Here is a 23,942-nt window from a genome sequence, read left to right as displayed (position 1 = left end):
GTATGGATGTAGCAGTCAGGTACCCCAGGTATGATATTATTGCAATGTCAAGCAGGTAAGTACTATGACAGCAATGGCCACACTCACAGCTGCAACAGCAATGGCACTGGAGCCATCAGCACAAAGCCCAGAAACCCTTAAGGTCCCTTTCATTCACTGGACTATCAGTCTTCAGTCTACTAGCTGGCTGAACCACAAAATCAGTTTCCACAGACTGAATCCAATGTGTCCCATCAGAGACCAGAGGCAGCAGGAACAGAACTGCCACACACTAGTCCTGATACTTACCTGATTTTGGAAAAGAAGGATGAATTTAGACATGAGTCAAAAGTAAGCTTCTTGGAAAAAAGAAATACATTGTAAAAAAATAAACACACAGGGACTTTTGTTGGTATTGCTTTAAACCTTTGGAGTTTGGAATTCTTATAAGCAAGGTTAATGAACAGGTTGAAAACATAAAGGAAAGCATTACAATATACAAAACTTAAGAGCTTGAGATCAAATCATATGCAAATACCTTTTTTATAACAAAATCACTTTAAATGTTAACACACAATGTTTTTTATACAATAATACTGACTTACTACATATTAAATTACTACATATTAAAAGCTATGGTTTGAAAATGAGGGCTGCTTCAAAACATTTTATTCCAATTTCATTCTCTAAGAACACAGGGAAATTGCTAAATCCTATGCTGTCCTTCCATGAGGGTCTGTGCTGCAGCTGCCAGGGCAGAGGCTGTATAGAAGCAAGTTACTATGTAACACTTGGAGAAAAACAAGAGTTACACCAGCTCCAGGTGCTGCTCATAGCCTGAGACTCCCACCGGGTTCCCACCGGCTTTGCTGACACAGAAGAGACCTGTGGACCCAGCATCATAACTCCTGGCAACACTCTACACTCCAGGAGAGGGCTTCTGGGAGAATGATACCAATGCATGCTTCAAAATGAGCAGGAACTTCAGCAGATGGCCTTGAATCTGTTTCTAAGGTGCCACCAGCAGAGAAGGTAAAACACAAAAACCATAATTGTATAGCCAGGGGATTTCACATTTATGAATCAGCCTCAGTACCTCATTTCTACTGAGTACCTGGGAACTAATTTCTATCAATAGGACCCTTTAAAGCAATGGTTCTCAATCTTCCTAATGCTGCTTCCTAATGGTGACCTCCAGCCATAATATTACTTTCATTGCTACATCCTAACTATAATTTTGCTACTCTTTTGAATCATAAGTATCTGTTCTTTCTGATGGTCTTAGGTGACCCTTGTAAAAGGGTCATTTTAACCCCAAAGGGGTAGTGACCCACAGATTAAGAATTGCTGGCTTAAAGGTTCATCCCACTGGCAATATCCATGTCAAAAGACACAATGTTTATATAGCATGACAGCCAGTCATATCCTTGTATTAGAGTCCCCATTACAATGAAGAAAACAAAAAAAGAATTCAGGTACCATTTATTTCCTGTGACAGTCACAAAGCTGTTGTGTCACATCCCAGAAAAAAAAAAAAAGGACACAGTAATCACTGTGTTACAATGATGACATCAATCAAAAGGAGTGATTTTCCCCAGTCTCCCATATGAGTCCACCCATCAAAAAATACCCTATTTCCACGAAGGCTGAGAAACATCTATTCCATGTGGCATACACAAGCAGCTGGACCACAACTTAGCGGTTGGGGTGCATCTCTTTATCTGCTCCCCCAGGCTCTGTTCTATAATTCTTCTCTTGGATCCTTCTGTGTCTTCTGCGTGGCGCTGCCTTCCTCACTGGGTGCCAGCCACGTGAGATACACCTTCACTGGGTCAATGTGCCAGTGTTTGTGAAATGATATAGGGATCTGATGGGAGAGGTAGTCCTTTGGGTAATCTACTGGCCGAGCCTGCACAAAAAACAGAGAGTTACAGTTTCCTGGGGATTAGAGTGATTGGCTCGTCCCCCCTGCAGTAGATCGGAACAAATACAGAGATCCACAACTGGACAATGCAGAGAGACCTTGGAACACTCAGTCCCAAATGGGATGTCTCCATCAAATCCTTCCCCTCAGGGCTCAAGGAACTCTGCAGAAGAGGAGGCAGAAAGAGTGTAAGAGCCAGTGGGGAGGAAAGACACCAAGGAAACAAGGTCATCTAAACACAGCAGGACCAATGCACACATGAACTCACAGAGGCTGTGGCAGCATGCACAGGACCTGCATAGGTCTAAGCCAGATGGGGTCCCAGTGCTGAGGAAGGGAGTGGACACAGAGGCCCCCATCCCTAACCCAGAAGCTATCTCTAGTTAATAACTCCTTGAAAAGAAAACATTAGTTTTCTCCAAAGGAGTCTCCCTGGGTATACAAACCACACTAAGGGTAGGCTCCATGCCCAGCAGTCGATGGCCAACACAAAATGAACCCATTGCTATTTTTAGAGGGTTATTGTTGTTGGGTTTTTGTTTGTTTGTTTTTGTCAAGGTTGTTTTTTTTTCTTTTACAGGTCTTTTGCTTATATACTATGGTTTCCTATTTTGTGATTTTATGAGACATCTGTGTGTGCAAATATGTGTATATCTACATCTTTATGTGTTTCTTGTGCTTTTCCCTTGGCTCTTTTTTTCTTTTTCTTTGTTTTGTCCTATTGTGGTTTGTTTATTTTTACTTTATCTTATTTTTGTTGTTGTTGTTTTTAGATCCCTGTTTGTATTCTAATGAAAGAAAGAAAGGGTGGGGAGGTGGCGAGGATCCGGGAGGAACTGTGTGGAGGGGGCTCTACTCAGAATGCATTACATGAAAAAAAAATATCCATAGAAAAAAGGATTAGCTCAGCAGGTGAAGATGTTTGATGTCAAGCCTGAGGATCCGGATCCATCCTCCCTCAAGCCCATATGTTGGAAAGGGGGAACTGATTCTAGCAAATTCTCACCTGACCACAACATGAACACTGTGATGGCATCCTTCGTCCACACACATAATAAGTAAAGGTAAATCTTTTAAATTATTATTTCAGAATAACATTTTGTTTTGCTTTTTGAGATGGGATCTCGCTACATAGCCCAAGATGGCCTGGAACCCCCTATGTAGAGCAGGTTGGCCTTGAATGCTGGGATTTAAAATGCATGCCACCAACAACTGGTCCAAGAAAAACACTGATCCATATTGCAGCTACTTTACCCTAATATTCTATAGTGACTATGGGAGCCTTAAAGCAAGAAGGAACATATTTTCTACTACTTTCCCTCAAATTTCATATCCATTGCCTTTAATTTCTCTAATTACTTTAATTTCTCAAATGCTTTACTCTCTATGCCTGTATTCCACACTTGGCTTCTGGGAGACTGTTCCAGCATGGCAATAAACAGAAAAGGTTTCTTCCATGATTCATTCAAGTCATCAGTGTGTGATATAACTTTTGATTAAAAACAAAAAAAAAGGAAGAAAAACATATTTACTGGGTCTCTTCCAAGAAACTGCCAGGCACGGGTTATGCAGGAGGTGAGGCAAAGTGTTGTCGTGGGCCTGGCCAACATATCCAGGTGACAGCTTTCAAAGAAGGAAAACATCAGTTCACTGTATTGAAAAGCAGTGTAATTCTGATCTAGACATACAAACGAAAACAAGGACTAAACCTAAGAAAAACTAAAAAGGTTTAATATCATTGCCATTCAAATTCTCTACAGCTCAGAGAACGAAACACAGGCAGAATTAGACAGACATGCCCTAAAATGGCAAGATATAGGACAAAAGCTGCAGTGTTCAAAGGCAAATTGGAACCAGACGTGATCTTGTTTGCATTAATCAAAGCATCCAGTTTATGTCAGTAAGTTTTATATAGCGATTTGTTTTATATAGTAAATTATTTAGCTTATAATATTGAAATTGTCTCAAGTGTTAAAATGATATGTAACACACTTTTTTAGATTCTTTTATGTATATGAGTGTCTGCCTCCACATATGTATGTATGTGTGTCACAAGCATGCCTGGTGCCATCAGAGGTCAGAAGAAAGCACTGGATCCCTGCAATGGGAGTTACAGATGATTGTGAGCCATCACATGGGTGCTGGGAACCGCACCTGGGTCCTCTGCAAGAATAGCAACAAGCTTCTCTGATGATGGCTGAGTAAGACACTGATAGCAGTGGAGATGTGGCCTATTTTTGTTTGTTCCACATCAAAACTGACTATTTTGACTGACATATTTGTTACGTTTTCATCTCTTTTTTTTTTCCCCAAGCCACATTATCTCTTCTAGAAGCAAAGTTTTTACTTATTCCAGTGAGGTACATACGGGTAAAAATTGTGTTCTTTGTAGCCAAGCTGAAAGGGTAGAAAACAGGCAGAATGACAGTGACCTTGGGCATGAAGGACTTATATCCCATTATTCATATTCAAAAGTACATATAGCAGGAGATTTTTTTGGGAAATCAATGCTTCTCAATTTATTGCTAGTTTTTATTTGATGTCCACAGTCCTGAAATCATTATTTACTTTTGCAAATCCTTGTCCAGTTTAATATTTGTATTTTGTGCAAAGAATTCACTGACCACTGCATATTGACATATCCATTAGTGAAACGAGATTTTGAAAGGGGTGATCTAGACATTCCTTATAGTCCCCTTCTAACCTATGATTCCACAATGATATGCCTTGACAGAAACAGAAGGTAGCCTGGCTAGTGCTGCCACCGAGAACACTCCAAGACCCCCTCTCCATCTTTCACATAGCGGGAATCTGAAGTGTGGGTACACCATCTCAGCCTTCTCACAGCACAAATACAGCATGGAGATCTTGGTTCAGACCCTGCAAATGAAAAGCCCTCCTAGAAACCGATCACATGCTAGAAGATGCTGAAGACAGCAGATACAGCAGTGTCAGTTGCAGGCACCGGTTATAAACACACTGTAGCTTCACATCGGGTTCAGGTTTATCATGGGAATTAGAGAAAACACCATGAGGAACAACACATAATCCTAAAGACATCGTTTCTGAATTATCTTCAAAGGAATTTCACTTCAGGACTATGTTATCTTTCTGTCTTCCTTTCTTATAATTTTATTGACTAATGTATTTTATCCTAGGAGGAAGGGGCTGCAATAGAAAAATTTAATTAATCTTGATAAATTACTTCCCTCATACCCAAACAGTTTTAATTCTTTTTCCAGGAGTGAAACATTGTGACATAAAACATCATAACATAGAGTCTAAGAGGGAGGGACAGAGGATAATTCACTTTCTGAGTTATCGTAAAGATAGCATAAGACACAGGCTTAGACGGGAAAGACTTCTGGAGGCCTGGGTGCATATGTGCTTTCCCCCAGGGGCCAGGAGTGGGGTTCCAGCGAACTTCATGTGCCTTCCCCTAGGGCCAGGAGTTGAGTTCCTGTGAGCTTCATGATCCTTCCCCCAGGGCCAGGAGTGGGGTTCCCTGTGAACTTTGTGTGCCTTCCTGGGGGTTAGGAGAAGTGGGGGTTCCTGAGAGCTTCCTGTGCCTTCCCCCAGGGGTCAGGAGTGGGGTTCCTGTGGGCTTCCTTTCACAAAGGTTTATTCCTAACCTCCCTGTGTTTTTCCAGATCCAATATGGGTTCTATCTTTGTTGCCAATGCTTACACTTTCTTTGCATTAATGGTTCAAGGTGTTTTTCTACAGTGAAATTCTGCCATGTTCAGTTTTTTATATTGCTGTGCTAACATTTGCTACTTATTGCTTTAGAAAAACAGAGAGAGAGAAAGAGACAGACAGAGAGAGGAGGAGAGAGAGAGAGACAGAGGTTTGGAGAGATTGCTCAATGGCTTTTGCATTGCAATGGGTTCAGTTCCCAGCACCTAGATGGTGGCTCACAACCATCTGGAACTCCAGTTCCTAGGGACCCAGCACCCTCTTCTGGCCTCTGAGGTACTGCATGGGTAGAGCACAGACTCACACGCAGGCAAAACACTCATTTACACTTAGATAGTAAGAATAATTTTAAATAATTTAAAAAGCATAGAGGCTATATTTTTAATATATGGTGGGACTTAAAGTTTACATGCATCCATATTCAAATTTTAAAAGACTTCATATTTCTTAAAAGGATATATGTATATTAAATGGATGTGAATTATATGATATCATTTTTATAACATTAGTTGACTAGATTCTTAAAATATTACTAAAATTAATGGGAAGAATTCCCTTTTCCAACTCTGCAATTCATATCAATAATTTATGAAAAGCATCGCCCCATAAATACCATTTTATCCTTTTATTGACTAATATAACCAACCATTTTATTGGTTTTCTATAATCTGGGAAATACATTCAGACACCACCCAGAAATTTAGTGGACTTCAGTCACCTGTTTAAAAAGTAAGCTAAGGAGAAAAGCCCAGAAAAACTCAACAAGCCAAAATAAAAACTGAGGATACTATGAACTTACTTCTACCTGATGGCCTCCAGCCTGTAAAGACACAAGTTCTTGTTTCCTATCAAGGTCAGCAATTGTGGTTGACATCTACGGTTTTTCATTTCCTGTCCCTCAGGAAATGATATATTGATATATGTCTGTCTAGCTTCCCAAAGGAGAAGAGAGAAGGGGGAGAGCAGAGGAGAGAGAAGGGAAGAGAAGAGAGGAAGGAAAGGGAGAAGGAAGAAGGGGAGGAAAGGGGAAAGGACGGGGTGAGGGGGGGAGAAGAAAAGTGAGCTTCCTAGTGCTATCTGCAAGTCCACTGGTCCAGTATCACTTGGTTTTCTCAGTGTTGCTGCCTCATCTTTAAGAGGCACATGAAAAGTACAAGATCTGGTAAAAACCTCTCTCATGGAAGGGCTGGAAATATGGCTCAGTGGTTAAGAGCACTGGCTGCTCTTCCAGAGGACCCAAGTTCAGTTTCCAGGACCCACACGGCAGCTCCCAACCATTCATAACTCCAGGTTCATGAGATAGGGTGCTGTTTTCTGAACTCTGTGGGCATAGACACATACATAACACACATACACACACACACATACACACACACACACACACACACACACACACACACACACACACACACACACATATATATATATATATATATATTATATATATATATATGCACAGGCAAAACACATACACATGCCTAAAGATAAAAAGAAGATCCCCAGCAATGGAGGAGTGTTCCTTTTTCTCCACATCCTCTCCAGCATAGATTGTCATTGGTATTTTTGATTTTAGCCATTCTGACAGGTGTGAGGTGGTATCTCAGAGTTGTTTTGAGTTGCATTTCTCTGATGACCAATGATTTTGGAAATCAGTATGGTGGTTGCTCAGAAAAATGGGAATCAGTCTACCTCAAGATCCAGCCATTCCTCTCTTGGGTATATACCCAAATAGTGCATGTTCATACAACAAGGACATATGTTCAACCATGTTCATAGCAGCATTGTTTGTAATAGCCAGAACCTGGAAGCAACCTAGATGCCCCTCAACTGAAGAATGGATTGAGAAAACATGCTACATTTATACTATGGAGTACTACTCAGCAGAAAAAAGCAATGGAATCTTGAAATTCGCAGGCAAATGGATAGAACTAGAAGAAACCATCCTGAGTGAGGTAACCCAGTCACAAAAAGACAAACATGGTATGTACTCACTCATATATGAATTTTAGACATAGAGCAAAGGATTACCAGCTTATAATCCTCTTCACCAAAGAAACTAGGAAACATGAAGGACTCTAAGGGATAAATGGTCCCCAGGAATGGAAGTGGCATGAACTCCTGAACTAATTGGGAGCATGAAGGTAGGGGGGAGGGAGCTGCTACAATAAGAGCAAGAGAAGAGGAGTAGAGGAGAGGAAATGCAGGGGCAGAAATATTGAGTAAGGGGAAGAATAGAAGAGAGAGAGCAGGATGAGAGATACCATATCAGAGGGAGCCACTATAGGTCTGAGAAGAGATCTGGAACCAGGGAGATCTCCAGAGACCTACAAGGATGACACGATCTGACAATCCAGGCAATGGTGGAGAGGATAACCTAAAAGCCCTTCCCCTAAAATGAGATTGATGACTTCTCTTTATGCCATCCTAGAGCCCTCATCCAGTGGCTGATGGAAGCAGAGACAGACATCCACAGATATACACTGAGCTGAAACCGGGAATTTAGTTGAAGAGAGGGAGGAATGAAGAGCGAAGGGGTCTGTACCAGGTTGGAGAAATCCACAGGAACAATTGGCCTGAACAAGGGAGAGCACATCGACCCCAGATGCTGTCGGGGAGGCCAGTACAAGACTGATCCAGACCCCTGAACATGGATGTCAATAAGGAGGCCTCTGCACTCCAGGGAGCCTCTGGTGGTGGATTAGTATTTTTCCCTGGTGCAAGAAGGGACTTTGAGAGCCCATCCCATGTGAAGGGTTACACTCTGGCCCTGGACACATGGGGAAGGGCCCAGGACCAGCACAGGAAGATTTGGTGGACTTTGCAGAGCCCCTGTTGAGGGCCCTACCCTGCCTGGGGAGTGGTGGGTGGATGGGGTGGGGGTAGGCTGGGGGTGGGTGAGGAGGGATGGGGTGAGGGGAGGGAGAGGGAGAAGGGACTTAGATGTAAAACAAGCTTGTTCCCTAACTAGAACTAATAAATAAATTAAAAAAAAAAAAGATCCCCGTGGAACCTATCCTAGTCCTTAAGATTATTTCCAAAACATGAGAGGCGAAAGAAACAGTCTAAGTGAGAAGGACTCTTCCCCTGTGAGGGGAAGAGAAACATTTTCTTACCTGATGGAAGAGGGGACTGTGTGTCACGGGAATCCCCAATCCACTGAAGCACATACCCAGGACCATGTCATCAGGAGCATCATTACTGTAGCATCGGCAGTTGCTGGCAAGAAGTCTCTGGATGGCTTCCCTGCTGAAGACCATGCTGGTGGAAGCAGACAGAAAAAGGGTTAGAGTAGAGCAGAGGAGCCAGTTAACCTGAATAGAGGACTGCTTTGGTTTAGATAGAGGCTGCACTCTTGAGAGAGGCACACATTATTGACATGGGCACACTTCATTGACCACACTGCAGAGGACAGTTTTATACTTCATTTACCTACCTAGTAGACAGTTGTATGTGCATCTCCTATAAATAAACACTATTTTCTAACACTACTGTCTGTTTTTTGTCAGCTTGATACATAATAGAATCAACTAGAAAGAGAACCCCACTTGAGAAAATGGGGTTCTCTCTATCAGATTGGCCTGCAGGCGAGTCTGTGGGACATTTTCTTGACTAACAATTGATAGGGGAGGTACAGCCCATAGCGGGCAGTGACAGCCCTGGGCAGGCGGTCTTGGGTTGTATAAGAGCAGGCTGGGAAAGCCATGGGGAACAAGTCAGTAAGCAACACTCCTTCATGGCCTCTGCTTCAGTTCCTGCCTCAACTTTCCTTCATGATGGACTGCAAGCTGTAAGATGAAATAAACCCTTTTCTCCCCAAGTTGCTTTTGGTCGTGGTGTTTGTCATAGCAACAGAAAAGTAACTAACGCAGGGGTGGTCAGAGTGTGACCTGTGAACAGTGCTGTGACACCATTTTGGCCTGGGATGTGGGGACTTACTTCCTAGGGGAAGCTCCAACCCCACTGTGGTTTTTCTCTGCTTCCCTCAGCATCCTGGAGAGCAAAGCCTTTCCATACAACCCTTCTGGGCTTCCCTTGACAGCTGAGTTCACCTGACAGCAGGGGACCCAAGATCTGAAGGAAGACTGTTAGCTGCTGCCCTTGTTGGTCTGCGCTGCAAAGGCAGCCACACATTCTCACAGAGTATCTAGGGAGCCAGTCCCTATGCGTGCTTTGAATGGAATATCTCTGAGCATCGAGATCCCACAGCAGCCATGGGCGGAGAGAACACACCCATCCCTGGCAGCAGTATTTCTCTATGGTTGGTGACCTCGAGGTAAAACTACTGTCCCATGATAAATTCTTTTTAAAAAGAGAAATGTTTTTTGTTTGTTTGTTTGTTTGTTTGTTTCCTTTCTGGTCCCACGGCAGTAAAAAGTCCTCTTCAGATCATAAAGTCTCAAAGGTGACACAGCTGAACTAAAATCCATATACATCTTCCCATACCCAATGCATGCACACAGTAGGCACTCAAACAAGTTCAAGGTATGAAACAACCCAGAAAAGCCTTCTTTGAAAAGATCTTCCACCATTCCACCTAGCAGACAGAGCACTGGAGGAAGTTTGAAGACACTGGTTAAAAAATGGTGATTCTCTACCTCACTGGGGTCTGCTGAATGCTGTTACATAACGGAGACAAATGCAGGGAATGGCAGTACAAGCACCAGGGAGGACAGTACAAATACCAGGGACAATAGTGAATGCTGGGGATGACAGTTCAAACACCAGAGACAACAGTGCAAACACTGGGGGCAACAATGCAGACACTAGGGATGACAGTTCAAACACCAGAGACAACAGTGCAAACACTGGGGGCAACAGTGCTGTTGGTTTTCCTAAAATGCCAGATGACTCAAAAACAACAACAAAAGCAGAAGTTCTTTATAAGCTGATATATAAAGAAACACAAATGTATAAATAAATTTTAAAAAAAGAGGTAAAGTTCCTTCCTGACAACTACATACACTAAGAAACTGCAAGTTTGCGAACTGGAAAGACTTCTCTTAGAAATTTGACTGGTGAGACCCCAGGGCCACATGCTTTCAGGTCCCCATCAAACTCCAGCACAGTTAGCTACCTACAGTTGCCCCAGCCTCCCAACCCTGGGAAAAGAGACTTGTGTGAAGGAAGTGTCCAAAGCTCTTTCTTGTTTCCTTTTGCCAGCTCCAGCGGGATGAGAATAAATAAGTCCTTTCATTGTGGTTGGCTCCTGGAAGACCGACTTCACAGGAAGATAAAATTTAAGTGTGGAATTCCCATTGGTAATTATTTTACACTTCAGATAATTCACATACACTAAGTACACACTGGCTTTAGCAAAATGTATTTATTAGTACTGTTCACAAGTTTTTTCTGGATAAAGTTGACCACACAAAGGGAAAGTGACTGATCCCAACTTGATAGGAAAGAACACTTGAGTGTTCCACCAGCCCACTTTTAAATATTAAAAACTGTGGGGGGTGGGGAGACGGCTCAGTAGTTATTTTTCTTTTTATTGTATGTGTATGTTTGAGTGTTTGCCTACATGTATGCATGTGTGCCCCATGAGGTCAGAAGAGGGCATCCCAGGCCCCAGAACTGGAGTTAACAGATGGGTATAAACCACCATTTGAGTGCTGGGAACTGAACTGGGTCCTCTGCAAGAGCAGCCAGTCTCTTTACCTATGGGCCATCTCTCCTGCCCCTAACCTGCTGTTTAAAAAAATTAACTTCTTCAACCAAATCCTTAGAAAATCCTAAGTGGCCCTGGACAAAGTATACAATATTGTCTGTACGTTTTAGCAAAGATTGACTAGAGGGATGATTACATGAAGATTACTTCTGCATCTCAATGAAGGAACGTTTTAAAAACCAAACCTTGTGTGAGTCATGCCATCTACGAGGAAATTAAATGCTGGTGTCCATGTGTTTCTTTATTTACTTGTTCTCTGTACCTTGAAAAGCAATGAGTCCCTTTGCTACAAAGTGGGGCCATAATGAGAAGTAGGACACAGGTGCTATCTACAAATAATTCATAACCTAAGTGGAAAACAGGAGAGTCAATCGGCAATTAGATGGTAATGGGTTGCATAGTGCACTGTGCGAAGGCGCTAGAAAAGCACCAGACCCGATCACAAGGGCTGTGCTGTGCTGCTGCAAACAGGAGTGGAGAGAATGGCAGGGACTGAAAATCTATAAGGAGAACTGAGGACAGGAAGCTGGCATGGGGACCAGATTCAAAGAGAAAGAAACGGTGTATCTGGGAAATTGCAACAAGTTCAACATGGATCCATTAGGATAAGAGTGTACACATATGAGGCTAGAAGGTCCAAAGGACACACGCCAAATCAGGGGAGGGGCTCAAGAACCTTGATAAGTGGTGGGCTTTACACACTTTACACTCTGGTGGAGGGACATGGAGAAATCAGGTCGGTATGGAGAAGGAAACTTCCTCTTGACTGGCTATTGGGTTATCAGAAAGGAAGAAGCCATCACTTGGACTTCTCTTGCTTCGGTCTCAGCATCTTTTCTCCCTCATGCCTCTACTCCAGTCACCAAGCCATCCTCCATGTGATGTCGCCAGAAGGCTGCCACGGAGGCTAAGCAGAAGTCAGGGCCATACTACGGAGTTCTAAAACCGTGAACTAGAAAACCCTCTTAGACTTCTAAAAACCTCTTAGTGTTAAAAGTTACCCAGGCTCAAGTATTTTGTTACGGTGACTGGCAAAATGGACTGAGACAGAAGCATTCCAAACCCAGGTAAAATAAAATAGGAATGAAAGGCCCTGGTTCTTCAGATACTTCTACACTTTCTATGATACTGCTTGGCACACAGTGAACATAAATGCCTGTGGATGATAACCAGGTAATGCCCTCCTTAATACCAAATAGCAAAGACTGCTGCAATAACAGAAAAGATTGACTGCTAGATTGATTTGCCCATAAAGAATCAAATTAAAATCTTTCCCCATAGAGCTCAGGTAGGTGCTTCATTTAAAACGATTGATTTTTTCAGCTATTATTTAAGACCTATAAATCCTACACAAATACTATTTAATTGCCTAAGTCTAAGATTCTATATTCTTCTTTCATCAAATATGATTTATTAGGCATTGGATAATTTTAAAGTTTAATGACTTATTTTTTCTGAAATTAAAATCTATAAGCATTTTTTCCATCTAACATGATAGTCAAAACTAGTCCGTTGTCTAGAATCAAGCATTAATTCCAGGAAGATTCCTACTAAGTATGCTGATCTGAATTTTATATTATTCCATCAAAGGATAATAAGCTATTCTTTACTCTGAGTTCTGCTCATATTTCTCAAAAGTAAAGTTTACTTTTCTATTATAGGAACTACCCCCACCTAGAGAATCCACATGTCAGAACAGGCCTTGGCACTGCAAACCAAGTCTATGTGTGTGGAAAGAAAAATCTAATGTTTAAAATACAGTTAGTTCTCTCTGCACCCATGGGGTCCACATCTGTGGACTCCATCAAACACCAAACACTGATGAAAAAAAATTCATTGAGTTTTATTCTTTTCATCATCCAGTAAAGAACACAACATAAAAACTATTTTTAGTTAGGCATAGTGACACACACTAATTATCCTGTATCACTCTGGGGGCAGAGGGAGGAGTTACTCTAGGCCCGCTGAAGCTACACAATCAGATCCTCAAAAAAGGAAATTCCATAGCATTTATGTTGTAATATGTATGAGAAGTGATTGGGAATGGATTTAAAGTTTGCAGGCATGTGGGCACAGGTCACATGCCAATGTCACATTTTATCTAAAGGCCTTGAGCACCTGCAGGGGTTCCTGGACTCTACCCTTCAGGAATAAATAGAAATACAAAGGGACAAGAGATGGCTGTATCCAGCTCTCACTCCCCCCGCCCCCCACCCCTCCCATCCCCCCCTTGCACTCACTCACCCGCCTCCTCCTGTGACATAGCTGTAGCCGCCTGTGCCCAGGCCATAGCCATAGCGCTCACCCAGAAACACCGCATCACTGGAGTCATAGCAGCTAAGCAAATGTCGGAGCCTGGAGATGCTGAGATGCAAAGAGAGGCTTATTTAACTTCAGAATAAATCATTTAGAGGTCAAATTCAAATGTAGAATAAATGGATTTTAAAAGACTCCCCCACTTCTAATGAACACTGTACATTAGAAGGGAAGGCAAGAAGTCAGAGCTACTCTGCATCCAACTTGAACTCAGCCCTGCCAGGCACAGGGGCCTCCCTTGGGGCAGCAGAGTGGCAAGTGAATGACTGAAGATGGTCAGATGGCTGCAGATCTCCTCTACCAAGCTGCTTCCAAGTGAGTGTCACTTAACCCCCCTCGGGTTGTTTTAACTCTCGATGGGTAAGAAAGAGCTTCTGAAGAGCAAGAGGGCTTGGGTGTTTGCTATCAGGCTGGGGTCAGTAGGTGGGAAGGCAGCAAGGCTAGATGGTTTCCCCAAAAAATCCTCAGATTGGGCTGTCCTTTCCTCAACAAGGCTTCTAGGGGATTAGCTATGGTCTACATGTGAATCCCTTGAATACTTTGAGGGCCCACCTGTCCTGGCATGGCCAACAATGGCAGCTGGCAGATGCCAGTGAGAATGCTCACACACTGCTAGGACAGCTGCAGAGAGATGAATAAACCAGACTGTGGGAAATAAGAAGTAAAACCCACTTTTAAGAGGCAACATACAGGTCGATGTAACAAAGGCAAGAGCTCCCCTGTTTTTAAGTGTTAGACCATTTTGAGCTGGGTGTGGTGGGCCACGCTTTTAATCCCAGCAGTTGTGAGGCAGGGATAGGCAGATCTCTGAGAGTCCTAGATTAGCTAGAGAGGAAAGAAAGACAGAAAGAAGAAAGAAAGAAAGAAAGAAAGAAAGAAAGAAAGAAAGAAAGAAAGAAAGAAAGGAGAGAGGAAGGGAAGGACGAAGGGAGGGAGGGAAGGAGGGAGGGAGGGAAGGAGGGAGGGAGGGAAGGAGGGAGGGAGGGAGAAAAATGAGGGAAGGGGGAGAGAGGAGGAGGGAGAGAAAAGAAAACCAATAGAAATGTCTTCCAGAGGCCTCCCCTACTCTAGAGATTTCCAGGTCACCCATCAGTAAGTGTTAACTTTCCCTTAGAACATTGACCAGTGATCCTTACAACTGATTTGTGACTAGTCCGTAACTTTGGGTTAACATGTTAAAGGGCTAAGCTTCAAGATGCCTCTGAGACCCTGCTCCATGATCTCAAGGGCTCTCAGGTGAGTGATGCTGACCTCTGCGCTGCATCGTAACACCACAGACTAAGTATGGGGTAGCAGGAGTCCCAGACACTCGCTGTTCCTCACTTGGGGAGAGTAGCAGTGACAAGGAAGAAAAGGCTGAACACACAAGAATGATGGATCTATCGTGCTTTCCAGATAAAGCTGAGAGTGGGGAAAGCGACTTTACTGAATATAAGGACAAGACAACAGCAGCCGCAAGACCTCCATACAAGTGTGTGGCCCAGGGTCTTCCAAGTTGACAGGTAGGTTTAGAATGTCTGGTAGGCCAAGGCCTTTGCCGATGTTGGCGGTTTCTGAGTGAGCATAAAACGTTCTGCTCTTTGGCATGAAGATTACACATCCTAAGCACTGAATTTGGAATCTGTCTTCAAGAGGCTGTCTGAGAAGTTAATCTGTATGGGGAAGCTGACTGTATTTGCAGATGGAGGATCCATGCTCAGTGATTCTTAAGGGTTCAGTCTGTAAGAGACCTAAACCCAAACTTTCTAGGGCAAAATGGTATTTCTTGAGCTTAAAAAGACAGGGTGGTTAGAGGGGTGGATCAACAATTAAGCACTGGCTGCTCTTGCAGAGGACCTGGGTTTGGTTCCCAGCATCCACATGGCGACTTCCAACCACTTAACTCCAGGTCCAGAGGATTCAGCGCCCCCCTTTGGCCTCTGCAGGCACTGCATACATGTGGTGTGCATACATACGCATGCAGGCAAACCACTCATAGACATAAAATATTTTTTAAAATCATAAAAATTTTTAAAAGGAGAGAGAATTGTTTTTCTCTTCTCCCCACATATTGTGAAATTATCAATTCCACCTACAATGCTCAGTATTTTAAGGTTAAAGTAATTTAAGATTCCCCTGGGCTTCTTTTTCTTATACCATGGGTGATTCCCATCTTCAACACACTGCTGCAAGGCTCAGGGGCCGCCAACGGAGTCTGTTAATTATCACCCACTTCGAACTCACTGGGGAGTAAGAATGTCAATGAAGCAGATAGATTTCAACTCCATCTACGGGGATTTGGCCCAGGAAAAGCATTTCACTTAACAATCTGTTCCCATTTCAGCACTTCTGAGTCTCAGGCGTGTAGTAAAACAGCACGTCCATGCTCTCTAGCAAGCACGCCCATGCTGGACAAGCACAGCCTGACAGTGCAGGCTGATTTCACCGGCAGAACGCCGACCTCGCAATGCCAGACATGCTCCATTCTGCCCTATTATGGTACTGCATGCTATAATTATAGGAAAGTTACAGAAAACAGGATGAAAGCCCCAAATAGCCTTTCCCCAGATTAACCAATTATTCCCACTTATTCTAATGTCTTATTCGCAGGCTCTCCTCTGAGTATATAAAAAAACCAACACACAAACACATAATATGGACTTTTCTTCACTCCCCTGAAAGTGTATACATTAGACTCTTTCCCCAGCCATCTACTGTATATTTACTCGGGGCAGAAAAAGTCCTCATCTTCAGGAAACTTAACAATGACATGATACATTAAAAATCAGCAGTTCTGTTCCTACATATTTAACCAAGAGAAATGAAAGCAAGACTACACTGAGACTTCTACGAGAAAACACACAGTGGGGGCTGGAGCAATGGCTCAGCAGTTAAAAGCACTTGCTGCTCTTGCAGAGGACTAGGGTTCGATTCCCAGCACCCACATGGTGGTTCACAAACATCTGTAACTCCAGTTCCAGGGGTTCTGATGCACTCTTCTGGCCTCCCTGGTCACTGCACACATGTGGTACATACACACAGACACAGGCAAAATATTCAAACATAAATAAGATAAATTAATCTTTAAAAAATAAAATATATAGTAGCTTTAATTATAATAACTTGAAATCAAAACACTGAAACAATGTATCTAAGCAATAACATCATTTACAACATTCCCCCCACTTGTGTTTTTCTTTGGCTAGTATTTATTGCCATATTGTTGGGAACAGGGACTATGCCTAGCCCTGCATGAGAGCCCACTGTCATTCCCTCCAATCATTTTGGTGGGTTCTGTTCCAGCTTCAAGAAGCTTCCTTACACAGACATTCTACTCTACTGAATACTTGAAGAGGGTCCTCTGCGGATGCCCAGGGTTGTCTTTTTGGACATCTGTTTCTAGTTCTAGATCCTGCAAACTAACAGCCTTGGTCTCCTGAGAGTCTCAGATCCACATCTTTAACATAAACTGTGTGTAGGTACCCAGCTGGTACCTCCTCCCCCTTAACAATGGCTGAGCACGGCCAGAAGGCAGTCAGTGGGACAGTGACCTGTTTCACAGTTGCCAGATGTTCAGTATCTTAAAACCGTCCCATCACTGCTGCTCTACCGTCACCTAGAGAAGACATGCCTACCATAACAGTTAGAGACAGTCCCAGGATGAGAAGGATTCTTACCTGATTAATGTGTCATCATCCACTATGACTAACCATGCTACTTTGTCATGGCTACGATTCAAAAATCTTTCCAAAATGGCGAAAGTTTTTCCACAATGACCTGGGAAAGGTAAAAAGAAAACTGTAAATGTATTATTTGCTATAATATACAGCATACATTTGTTTGCTTGTTTGGTTTTAGTTTTAAAGCGATGGAAGAGCCTGAACGCTGACAGACACAATAATAACTTGAAATTTTCCCAGTAATTAGCTTTCCCTAATTCTCAAGTAAGCTGAATTAAACCCTTTCCTCCCTAAGGTGTTTGGACACAGTGTTTTATCACAGCAATGGAAACTCTAAGTAAGGCAAAGCCTAGAATTCTAGCACTTGGGAGGTGGATACAGCAGGATCATGAATGCAAGTCCAGCATTAAAGGACACCCTGGGCTACATGAGACTGTCTCAAAACCAAACCAAACTAACTAGTAAACTCTCCCATCTGGAAGGAAAACCAGGTAGACTCACAACCACTTTTTAATCAAAATATGAACAGCTATAATATCTGTAACTGTATACCTGAGCACTACAAGAATGTGCCAGGTGCTCAGAGAGTCAAAGTATGAACTAGACCAGAGACCTGGCAGGACACAAGCTTTGTGTGAGAAGCTGACAGATTAACTTGTCACCTCCCACTCTAGTCACGATGAACCTGGAGTTGGGAAACCACCACCATTCATCTGTATTGTGACTGCCATATGCTCAATGCTAGGGTGCAGCACATCCTACCAAAAACACAGAGCTTCTATTTGTACTAAAAGTCCCATGTGAGAGCCTGTACATGTCTACAGGTAAAGATGCCCAGTGGAAAAGAACTAAAATAAGGAATCCCAGTACTTAGATTTCAGTTTATCCTGACTTGCCGAATTTGCACAGTCTTCGGATTTTAAATCAAGGGTATAGTGAGAATTCAGAGCTCACCTCTGTCCGTGTTGGGAATCCCCAGGTCCACAGTGGGAATGGGGCTTTCTGCATAGTCACTGTAGTATTCGATAAGGCTTGCCTGTGCCGCCCACGTCTTCTTTACAATGGGTACTGAAAACACAGCAGAGGGGACTGTCACAGGCATGACACAGAAAGAAATGAACATTTAAATGGGCAGCGTGACCCTACAGGGAAGCAACACTCACTCTTTCTTAGTGCCCCCAGACTAGGAGCTTGCTCTGTACCCCAGGGAATGCCATCTGCTGCCAGCCATGGGATTGACCACTCTACCTGAAGTATTGCTTGCTGACAGCCCTTCGGGCGCACAACCCATTTCACCTCCATGGAATCAAACGTTGTCCGACAATACTGCTTTGTTTAGATGAATTGTGAATCATCTTTTTCCAAAAGGTTCTTTCATTTAACTCTCCATAAACAGATTCTTAAAATATTTTTGGAAGCTGGAGAGATGGCTCACTGGTTAAGAGCACTGACTGCTCTTATAGAGGAACCTGTTTTAGGTCCCAGCACCTACAAGCTGGCTCCTAACTGTCTGATGCTCTAGTTACAGGTGATCTGATACCCTCTTTTTGCCTCTTTGAGCACCAGGTACACATGTGGGGCGCATATAGCCATGCAGGCAAAACACTCACACACATAAAATAAAATAAATGTACAATGTGTTTTGTATGTATCTGTGTATATGCATGTGTATGAGGCATGTGTACACAAATGTGTGAGTGTGTGCATCTGTTAGCACAGGGGCGGGAGGAGAGCTTAGGGTGCCCTCATCCATCTCTCTGCTTTGTATTATGTGAGGCAGGGTCTCTCATTGAGCCTGGAGCTCATGTTATTCAGCTAGGCCACGTGTTCAAACACATGAGCTGATGGAGGACACTGAACATCCAAACTTTCCACCGTGGAATAAAATCATACTGAATCAAGGGAGTTTGCCATAGAGTTATTTTAAATTGGAGCAGAGTGAAAATTTATTATTCAAAAGTTATTATTCAAAAAATAAAAGAGAATGAAATCCCAGTAGCATAGGTAGTATAAATCTTTCTAGAAGCAGTGGAAGACATACCTCACTGTAAGGGACAGCAGAAAAAACCATTTTACCCCTATGAATTAACTTGCAAAATTGCCTAGTGTGACAAGCGACATTTGAACATTTTTATAAACGTTCAATCCATCAATGTGAACGTTCCACACAGTCAAGAGTGACAGGCTGTTCTGATTCTGAGGAATGCACTATTATCAACTGGCAAATGGACCTTTTCTCTCCAGGGACAAGTCAGTGACCACAAAAGGGAAGTCCTGGTGACGTTTTACTTCCCCAGACAGTGTTAGGGACAACAGATGGTGTGTGAAGACTTAAGTGGCCCTAAGCAGGAAAACCACCCCTCCTGGCTGATCCAAACAACACCTAGAAACATATTCAGTCATTCAACATCCAGGTAGAGAGAGGCAACACATGACTCCACTCAGCCAATTCAGATTTAATCACCTTGTCTGATCAGTGTAGCCTTCCAACTGGGGGCAGTTTAATGCAAGCCTCGCCTTGTAAGGAACTGGGTTGTGTCCCCATAGCCACGGCCTCTTTTATAAGAGGTGGCAGCTACATCATTGTCTAATACAGCCGCTAAGATTTGCCTCCCCTGGACAAGATCACAGCAGGAAAGACAACAGATGGGTTTTTTTCTTTTCTTTTTTTTTTAATCTGAAAGCAATAGTGTTGTTTTCAAGATCTAGAGAAAGCTGTGAAAAAGGACTAATGGCTGAGGAAATCTCACTTAACCTTTTTAATTAGAAGTAGCCCACAGGAGAGCATGTCACACCCTGTCTATCGTGATAAACGAAAACTGCCTACTCCAGGAATGTGAGGCTTGCATGCACCACACTACAGCGTGGCAGAATGATGTGGAGAAAACACTTAAGGGTTTCTGACAGCTCACATCACACAGTGAAGGCCCCATAACCCAGAGGAAGTCACTAAGGTGCATCTTAAAAATCAGGAGTCTTTTCCCTACTCACACTTCAAATGGTGTCAACATGTATTACTCCTTAAAGGAAAAAAAAAAGTAAAATACTTTTTCTATGTTCTAAGAATTTTCTATTCTATTTCTGCCAGAATCCACACAAATTCAGTAGCATTGCTCTTTCGTGGTTAGGGATACAAGTAAAATTGTTAAGATATTTGAACTTGGTCTTGTTATCAGTTCATCGTGATGACATAAAAATATGAATTCCATGTACGTTAGCCCTTGTCATTCTGTCCCTCACCCTCTTCCATGGAGGTAATGGGAGGTCATGAAGCAGGTCGGCCTGCAAGAAACAGCATGGCCCACTCTCAGTTTTTCAAAACTATAGTTTCTTATCTGTTTTATTTTTTTTTCCTCCCCTTCAATGCCATTTGGCTTTTGTTCCTTCAAGGACTTCTACCCCAGAGAACAGGAAAAGAGGAACACTAGTCCTCATCTGTGTATTCTGCTCAGAGAGCAATATGCTTTGACGGGGGCCTGGGTCTACCCAGTGTGTGCTGTGGGTCACATGTGGGCTTGAATTCCTTGCTGGCCTTCCTCATCACCACTGCAAAGGGAAGGTCTGCTCACACAGCTCTGTCTAACCCCTAACTGGCCTTGAGCATAGATAGCCAGGCATCGACGCAAACATCAAAGACAGTTTATCAAGTGGGGTTGTTATATATCCAAGGAGACAGGCTAGAGCAAGGAGCCCACGTCAGCCTCCTGTTCTCAATGGTTGTAGAATAGCATTGGAGCCTCACAAAGGGAGAGCTGTTACCTCCAAGCCAAAAGAATGGAGTGTATCTGGGGCTGGAAAGACGGCACAGTGGTTTTACAGTACATGTTCTTGACTGTGTTCAATTCCCAGCATCTATAAGGCAGCTCACAACCATCCTAACTCCAGTTCCAGGGAACCTGATGCCCTCTTCTGACCTCTACAGGCACCAGGCATTAAATAAATAAATAAATAAATAAATAAATTAATTAATTAATTAAATTGTGAAATCTACCTCTGGATGGAGACATACCATTGTCTCCTCCAACTGGGCAGGTCATATGACCCACCCATCCCTCAGGAAGACAGGTTCACTTTCAGCCATGCTAAAGAGGTGGGAGGAATAATTATCCCTTTAATAAGACAATATACTCTTCCTTCCCAGAATCCCTGCCCCTGTACAGTCATTACAGGTCTCCCCGTGAGCTTCTGCTGGCTCTGTCCACTTTAGAAAAACATAACTTCTTTTTCTGCTGTTCTCCTTTCTCCAGATGCTTGCTACAGCCCAAGTGTGCTTTCCCTGGTACTCTGGATTTCTCATGCTTTTCCTATAGCTCCCTCCCTGGGATGACGCCTTGTCCATCACGCGTCTGACCTCCATGCCCACTCAACTCAAATGCCATGGCCTCTTTGCTATCTCCCACATTCAGGCAGCTGCCAAGACTTATAGTTTGCCTGCTTGGAATTTTTCTTTTAAATGCTAATTAAACTGTCTTAGGGTTTCTGCATAAGTCTGCTCTTAAATACTTTTAATAATGCAACTAAGCACCCCAAGAGGGGACCCTGATTTCTCTTGTAACATGGTGACTGTTGCAGAATGTCCCCACATTTCTGGTAACAAGAGTCCTCGCTATGAGGCTCACCTAGAAAATCTAGAAAATCAAGGGTATCACAGTTATTGTCATAGAATAAGGAACTGTCAACACAAGATCAGATTAGGGAACAGGTGTAACACACACACAAACACACACATACACATGGAGAGAGAGAGAGAGAGAGAGAGAGAGAGAGAGAGAGAGAGAGAGAGAGAGAGAGAAGCTATTATGGCATTGTCTAACACTGACAGGGGTAACTGGTCAATCTGTGACAATCTGTGAGCCAACTGGTGGTTAGACTACTTAGTGAATTATTTTTATTACCTTTAAATTGTGTGTGTGTGTGTGTGTGTGTGTGTGTGTGTGTGTGTGTGTGTTGTATTCCTGCATGTGAGTAGGTATACATGAATGGCAAAGGTATCAAATCCCCCAGACACAGAGTTTTAGGTGACTGTGAGCTGACTGGCATGGGTGCTGGGAACCAAGCACAGGTTGTCTGGGAAAGCAGTACATGTTTTTAACATGAGCTGAGTCAGCTTTCCAGCCCTGGACTAGACATGTAAAGGAGACTGTGCAGAGCCCAGTGGCCAGGTAGGCTTTGCTTCCACCCAGCAAAAGGCAGAGCCAATCTCCCTACAAAGTTGTCTTCACAAACCAAGGAATGGAAGCTTAAAGATAGCTCACGCAGAAACCCATGTGTGAAATCTTCAGACTTAGGTCTCGTGTCTCAGTCCCCACAGATCCAGAAATGAATTTTTAAGGTTTTTATAATTTTTTTAAAAAATGTTTAAACTTTAAATCCAAGGATAATAGCATTTCATAGATATCTGGTAAAAAAAAAAATGATCTCAATCTTAAATAAGAAAACTAAATTATTCAAAATTCATAACTCAGAATGAACAAACATTCACTTCTGTAGATTATGAAAAATATAACAGGTGGGACCTGAAAAATATGCTTTAGAGCAAAAATTACAGTGTCATCTCTTACTATCCACATTATTCTTAACATCAATATTGCAAAAATAATCACTATTCTGAGGGCAGCTTCAAGATCAACTAAATCAATATAACTATTTTTCCAGAAAAACAAAACTTTTAAAATATAGTGTATTTTTCTATTACCTTTCCCCCAATTTTTTAAAGATTTATTTTTGGTGTATGTATATGAGTGCTTGTCTACATGTTTGTGTACCACGTTGTGCAGTGGCCCTGGAGGCCAGAAGAGGGAGCCAGATCCCCTGGAACCGGAATTACAGATGGTCCTGAGTTGCTATGCAGGAGCTGAAAAGTGAACCTGGGTCCTCTCGAAGAGCAGCCAGTACTCTTAACCACTCCATCCCCTCAAAGATATTTTTCCAAAATCACCCCACAGAGCCCTTTCAGATATTAAATTTATGATAAATAAAAGTCTTATTTCAACTCCTTTATTGATCTTAATAGTACCTACCGTAGGCCTCCTTGTATAATACATATATTTACTCAGTCAGATTTAGTAGATCTGGGATTTGACATGACAAATTCAGGCAAGTCTAAAGACATGATTAATGCACTTTTACTAGTTTAAAATTAGTGATGATATCATAGGTCACACTATAAATCCAAAATAGCATATTCTTTCATTTAAAAACCTCTTCTCCCTTAAAATATAACCTATGTGGATTGTGTTATTGCATAAAATATATACACGAATTTCCCAACACTCTGATCCCATGACCATGATGATTGGGTTAGCAAGCTTCCTATATTACACACAGCATCCTGTGTAATCAGTCTACATAAAATGTGCTAAAATTAGATCATGCAAAGGAATGTCTGATTCTGAGCATCAGAGAGTGTCCATTTGAACGCAACATGAAAAGATGAATTGTGCCAATTATATCTAGAATGGGCCTTTTCTTTTAGCATTGTCCCCATAACTAGAAAAATTCTGTAATGAAACACCAGAGATGAACAAAACATTTACCTGCATACCAGGAGTTCCATACATTGGGCCACTGTTTCTAAGGTGAGTTTCTTTTTTCTCTTTTCCAATACAAATACTCTATGAGAAAATCCATGATCTTCATCAAAAAGAACCAGTGTGTACACATGAAATAAATATAAAAGGGGATTTTCTCTGATGGGATT

At 42.5% G+C, this 23,942-nt stretch overlaps 1 protein-coding gene across 1 annotated transcript in view; it reads right to left on the bottom strand.

The window, feature by feature from the left end:
* Positions 1 to 331: 331 nt before the first annotated feature.
* Positions 332 to 23,942, bottom strand: part of B3glct (beta 3-glucosyltransferase) — an 83,525-nt gene continuing 59,914 nt past the window's right edge. Inside the window, exons 11-15 of the mRNA XM_027413736.2 lie at positions 18,197 to 18,310; positions 17,240 to 17,339; positions 13,512 to 13,631; positions 8,713 to 8,857; positions 332 to 1,888 (exon numbers count right to left, since the gene is read on the bottom strand). Coding sequence (XP_027269537.1) covers positions 1,721 to 1,888; positions 8,713 to 8,857; positions 13,512 to 13,631; positions 17,240 to 17,339; positions 18,197 to 18,310 — 647 coding nt within the window. The 3' untranslated portion in view covers positions 332 to 1,720. The remainder of the gene's footprint in view (positions 1,889 to 8,712; positions 8,858 to 13,511; positions 13,632 to 17,239; positions 17,340 to 18,196; positions 18,311 to 23,942) is intronic.

This window comes from Cricetulus griseus, chromosome 4, assembly GCF_003668045.3.
Source record: "Cricetulus griseus strain 17A/GY chromosome 4, alternate assembly CriGri-PICRH-1.0, whole genome shotgun sequence".
Lineage (NCBI taxonomy): Eukaryota > Metazoa > Chordata > Mammalia > Rodentia > Cricetidae > Cricetulus > Cricetulus griseus.
This window is presented reverse-complemented; position numbering and strand designations above follow the sequence as displayed.